Here is a 6,022-nt window from a genome sequence, read left to right as displayed (position 1 = left end):
GTAATAAGGAAATTTTCCATTTATCGTAGAATGACTGATCAGGAGCGCGCGGGTGTTGTAATTATATCCCAAAAATATGAATTGCTACCGGCTCCAATAGCGCCTGGATCTTATCGCGGTTTGAAGCGATGTCCAGAATGTGGACAATTGAATGGTGTACGAAGCTCTGTCTGCCGTAATGAAGACTGCCAATTGAGGAGGGATGCACTGCGTTTACGAGTGCCCTTAGATCCCATTCGCTTAGAGTGCTTAGATGATGGCAAATTCCTATACTCTTTACGATGTAGGGAAAAAAATGCCCAACCACGTAGTTTTGTCCTTTTGAATTACTCCAGTGGACGGGAATCAGGTTCGTTAGAGTGCTACTCTTGTGCCTCTAAAAGCACTAACAGTTCGGAGCTATGCAAACATATCTTAGCTTGCAATTCCCCAAATATAACAAAAGCAGAAGTTTTTCCCATCTCCCGCGATGTGCTTTGGAATTTGAACAGTTTAGATGATGAGCACAAAGAACGCCTCTGGAATATTTGTCAGCAAGAGGAAAACAACGTGCCTGCTGTGCAGCGCATTTCTAATTCATTATTTGTAGTCAAATGTGATGAGTCGAAAGTTTTTCCAGCTGGCAGACTGCACGTTACAGCTGTATGTAATGGTGTATCTACGCGGAAGGGTGTATATTCCTGCTCCTGCAAGAAACTAAAGATTATAGTCGAGCCAGACAACTCAGTCGTAATGCAAGAAGAAGTTTGTGACCACATTTTGCTAGTTTTAGCAGCTGTCTTAAGCAACCGAAAAGGTAAAACGGCGTATGGAAACTTTACAAGTGCATTAAAATCCTTCTGGATGCCAACAAGTATCGAAACACCAATCGTAGACTCCACGCAGGAGGATGCACTTTTCGGTTTAAGCATAGACATTGGTGGGAACTTTAACATGGAAAGCAGCGATGGCCGACAAACAGACGATATATTTATTTATAATAATGATTTTATGTCTGATGAGGTAAGTTATTGTATTAGGACAACATATCGGCAAAATATTAGGGCGATTCATCTAAACTCGTAAATGCCTTGTAACCGTGGATACCTCGTAAACCTACTTAATTTTGTATGGAAAATCGTCGGTTTCTTTACGAGGCTTACGCAGCTAGGAGGCATTTACACATTTCCATGAATACCCATATTTTTAAAAACAAGAATTTCGCATACGTTCTTCAAAAGTGAACTAACACAATTTTACTGTTGGTCAGAAAACGTAAAAAACCATATTTGATACCAAGTTTTTAAAGGACGTGTGTGACATATTACTTTATGCCTCTGGCCTCATTTGAATACCACCATTATACAATTCTTAGATCCCTTAGAAATCAACGATAATTTCATTAATTACAAATGCACAGAATATTCCAGATTTTGAGGATATAATCCTAAATTATCCACCCCGTTTAGAGGATAATAACGCGGATAATGCCACATTAACAAATTCAACAACAAACACCAATGACAACTTACATCCTGGAGATCCTAATTTAGGTTTAAGTTTCGCCGTTACGGCAGAAGACGCAGAAGACACACGGTTGCATAATGGTCCCTACTTCAACGATGTGAAAACGGAGCCATCCAATCTGACAAATAGCTTAACTACGGCGCACCTAGAATTAAGTGATTGTAAAATTGAGCTAATGGATCAGTTTGAACTCACTGATCAAATAGACCTATCAACCACTGACGATATCACACTACAGCAAGAGCAAACATGGCTTGGCAACGGTATAAGCATTCTTGAAGCACCAGTATTAAATAGTACAGCACCATCTACTGCCTGCACTGAAGTATCGCCTGTCTTAAAAGCATCGAACACACACCACACTTCTTATTACAATAATAATTCGTTGCTAAAATCCAACCAAGTATTGGAAGCACCACCGATCGAATTACCGACTATTGCTATGGTTAAAAAGTGCCCTGTAAAAGCGTCGGAGCTGGTCAATGAAGTTAATACACGTAAATTTCCTCCACTTCCAGCAAAGAGATCATTAATTGTTAATGGAACAAATCAGTCGGAACAGCAGCAATCGAATGATGGAAGTCAAGTTTCGGACGTTGGCGAACCGTCGCTTGCTTTTTCAGCTTGGTTAGATTATGTCATTGAAATACTCAACGAAAGTATCAGCATTGTGGAAGAGAGAAGTGTAGAACATACCTTTCATGTGCATGAGGTTTGATTTTCTTGTTTGTTTATTTTAATTCAAAACACAACTATATACATACTTGCTTTTTTAGGAAATATTTGCCCATTTCAGCAAACGTTTCAGCGCCGGCATCAAGCTCCGCGTACCGAACAGTACTACGGTTGTGAAGGCAGGAAAATATAAGGGACTCATAAAATATGTTTGGTACTTTACAAATGCATCAACAGTACGACGAATTTTTACATCAAAAAATGTAAGCTTACGTCATTAAGCCGTTTACATTATTTATCTTTAATATTTTTGGTACCATTCCGCCTTTCCTCCCAGATCTCACTGGAAACCGAACGTATTTTTGAGTACAATGCTGACGGTGTATTTGTGCCTTTTGAGGCACAACGTATTTTACCCGGTACGAACGTTAAACACAAACGTATTTATCCAAAGCTTTCACTCTATAAGACAAAAATATGGTTCGATAGCGGTAAAAGCGTAAGTTTTCAAATATTGTTTTTGAAAAAAAAAACTTGAAATTTAATTTAAATCGGTATTAATTTGCTTTTGTAGGAATATAAAAACAGTTTCAAACTAGAATGGCTGCCCAGTGCCTTTCCAAGAAGTCACCATGGCATATTGAAACTCGAATTTTCAGTATGTGTGCTAGATCCGCAGGAAATGCAAAGAGCGATCGAAGGAAAATGAATATCAATTACGAATATAACACTTATTTGCCACAGCAAGATAAAATCTGTGTTCGTATGGAACAGTAACTTATGTCGGAAGGCCGGCTTTCGTACAATGAACCATTAGCAGCATACGATTGCGAATGACTCTCTAGCGCCAAGCCATGGAAGAACTCTTGGCAAATAAATGTGAAATAAATAGTTCCGATACTAGCAAGTTAATATACTTATTAAGCCTCATTAAAGAATAAATGGAATACTAATGCCAGCCCGAAATATTGATATGATACATATTTGTATTAAAGACATGTCATATCTTGTCATTACTAAAGCTAAATATTTAATTTTTGTACCATAACCATTGTTTACATACATATGTATATGTTTGAATATGCTGATAAAAAAATAACATAAAAATAATTTTGATTGCAGCCCCTACCTTTTTTTTTTGTCATAATATTTTAGTATCACCTGTATATTAGAAAAATAAATAAACATACAAGTTTTTATTAAGAAACTTATACATATTAAATTCGAAATGTCTATCTGTTCGTCTCGGACATTTATATATATGTATTGGGATTGTTCAGTATAAAAAAATATACTGTGAAATAAAAAAATATTTACCGTCGCTCAAAGCCCTCAAAGTTTCCCACGTATTTTAAATGGGGAATAAACAAATTTTCGTAGAAACGGTATATAACCATTGAAAGTAAATATTTCTCTTCAGCAAAGTCTGATTCTCCTCAGGAGATTTCAAAGGATAATAGCAAATTGTTTATTTTAAAATTTCTGGAAAGTTGCATATAAATTTTCTACTTTTCTCGCTTTGGTTTTTGGGAATTCTTTTAACGCTTTTTACATACGAAGTATATTCGACAATTTTTTTGCATTAAAAAAAGAGTTAAATTTAAAAAAAAACTTATCAAAACCCAACGCGAATTTTCAGCAACTTAAATTGTACTAGAATTTAATGGGCTATATAACCGCAAACTCAAAAATCTTGTTAAAAAGTTGAAAATTTAGATGCAACTTTGCAGAATGTTTTATAATTTTTGCACAAAGTTTGCAATGTGGATTTATATGGTGTTTGTTATATAAGAAGCTAGGCTTTAATGAAAAAATTATGAACATTAAATAAACAAAAGAAAAATAACCAAAATTGACAAAAATGTTGCGGGCAAAAGGATACATACCAATGCTGAAATTCGTTATAAAGCCCCCTTCGAACTCATCGAACTTTAAAAACTCGCTTGCTTTGGCTGAATATCCAAAAGAAGAAATGCTCCAAATATTTTTTTTTTAGTTTATTTTTATTCACTTCATTCCATTTTCTGTTTTCATTAATATACCTATGTTTATGTATATTCTATATTTATAATACATATATATTTTTTAATTCTATTCTTATTTTGCTTATCATCTACTATTTTTTTATTCTTATCTCTGTTTCCCTTTAATTTAATTATAATTGTTTTTTTTTTTTTTTTTATATTCATGATGTCTGCCATGTATGCACTGTTTATAAACTATTTCACATCAATACATAAATGTTTACGTACATACATACACACGCATGCGTGCATGCATGCTGGTTGAAGCAGAAAAGTTACACCAGCTTTAAAAGCTTTCGTCTCTGTTCGCCAATTGGTACGGAATTCCGAATAATATTTATGTATATACAAATACTTACATGCGTATGCACGCATATAAAATTATGTTAGTACGGAAATTTTTATATTTAATAATAGGATTTAAAGTGAAAGTGAAAGTGAAAGAAAAATCAGTATGAAATGTTAAAAGTGGAAAATAAAAGTACATACATATGTATGTATTTTATTAACATTTTGTTAATTTCGAATTGTTGCATTTTACGATCGCTTAGACTACACATAAATATGCACAATTTATGTATGTATGTATTTACATCGACATGTAGACCACGCTTTCTCATTTTAAAATTATGCACCTACCATTTCTAATAACATATTTTTTGTTTATCTTTTATTATGCGTCCAAATTATTTTGTATGATGTAAAAATTATGTTTTTTAGTATAATAACCATTTAGTAAGTATTTACACTTACATATGTACATACATAATATGGTATGTAATTTGTATTACTCCGGTTATTCCTTATTTCAATTGCTCAGTGATGGCCTCAAAATAAAAATAAATTCGAAATCACAAGTAGTTAGATATCGTCAAGCCCGAAAGAACAAATGGTAAGACGAAGAATGAATGTTAGGCTGCTGCAGAAAAAATATGCCACTTACACAAACACGCTTTGATCGGACGCTAGCTATGTGGGATTAATAAAGATAGCTGAAGAGGGTAGCGGGACGACTAAACAGGTGAGTGCGTGCCGATAGGAAACAAACCGAAAATTTTATAAAAAAGGTAGGTGACTTACAGGAATGACCACGGCGAAGCCCTGTAATTAAAAGCAGTGAATAAAATGAGTCCGATATCCCACCAAACCAACCCCCTTTACACCTGCCCACTTAAACCTACTCAGCTAACACCCCTCTCCTCTGGTCTAACACCGCCGAAAGAGCGCATTTCCTGGACCCACAAAGATTGGTGGACAACCAATTTAGGCGGGACTTAGTACAACAACATGAACCCGACTGCGAAAGTCGAGGGAATCGATGTCTCAACGTCGCGACAACACTCTCGCTGATTATGCGGTGTATGAGCCTAACGGGATCAGCTGTCGCCCCAAGCTTACTAAGGGATCCGACTATTGCACCCGGTAGTACGTTGTTAAAGGCCCCGGCCTCTCTAGATTTTTAACCAAAATTTATGGGAGGCAGTACCATTGTACTCAGACCCCAAATGGAGGCTTCTCCTGGGACAGGGACTTAATGACCATATTTATTAACGCAATGACCTGCGCATTATTTAATGCAAAATTTGTCAGTAAAATTACTTGAAGCGGCATTATGACAGTCTCCTTTACTTCTTTTAAAATTTTCGCATATTTTTTGGTTTTCAAATTGGTATCTAAAGGCATCTTCACAGAATCCGTGCGTTGGTCACCTAGCTTTGTTATACTTTTCTTGAAAAACAAGTCAAGAAAACAGTTTCAGATGGCGTCTTGAATTATACGAAGCAGGGGTCAAATGGTCACATACGATATCGTAGTAC

At 35.6% G+C, this 6,022-nt stretch overlaps 1 protein-coding gene across 1 annotated transcript; it reads left to right on the top strand.

Moving 5' to 3' along the window:
* The first annotated feature begins 6 nt into the window (after positions 1–6).
* LOC118736970 lies at positions 7–3,270 on the top strand. The gene is made up of 5 exons (XM_036467152.1): positions 7–1,002; positions 1,400–2,218; positions 2,283–2,444; positions 2,519–2,680; positions 2,756–3,270. Exons 1-5 carry the CDS (start codon positions 31–33, stop codon positions 2,888–2,890), a joined length of 2,250 nt encoding a protein of 749 aa, XP_036323045.1. The 5' UTR covers positions 7–30; the 3' UTR covers positions 2,891–3,270.
* Positions 3,271–6,022: the final 2,752 nt, after the last annotated feature.

This window comes from Rhagoletis pomonella, unplaced genomic scaffold, assembly GCF_013731165.1.
Source record: "Rhagoletis pomonella isolate Grant_MI unplaced genomic scaffold, Rhpom_1.0 Rhpom_scaffold_00004, whole genome shotgun sequence".
Taxonomy (NCBI): Eukaryota; Metazoa; Arthropoda; class Insecta; order Diptera; family Tephritidae; genus Rhagoletis; species Rhagoletis pomonella.
Note: the sequence above shows the minus strand (reverse complement) of the source record. Positions and strands in the feature narration are given on the sequence as shown.

What these genes read in the sequence shown, in the direction of transcription:
- LOC118736970 (XM_036467152.1), top strand. Translation starts at nt 31, where the DNA reads ATGACTGATCAGGAGCGCGCGGGTGTTGTAATTATATCCCAAAAATAT. An exon ending in ATACCTTTCATGTGCATGAG is followed by an intron (nt 2,219 to 2,282) that starts GTTTGATTTTCT and finishes TTGCTTTTTTAG; the next exon opens with GAAATATTTGCCCATTTCAG. An exon ending in GGTTCGATAGCGGTAAAAGC is followed by an intron (nt 2,681 to 2,755) that starts GTAAGTTTTCAA and finishes TTGCTTTTGTAG; the next exon opens with GAATATAAAAACAGTTTCAA.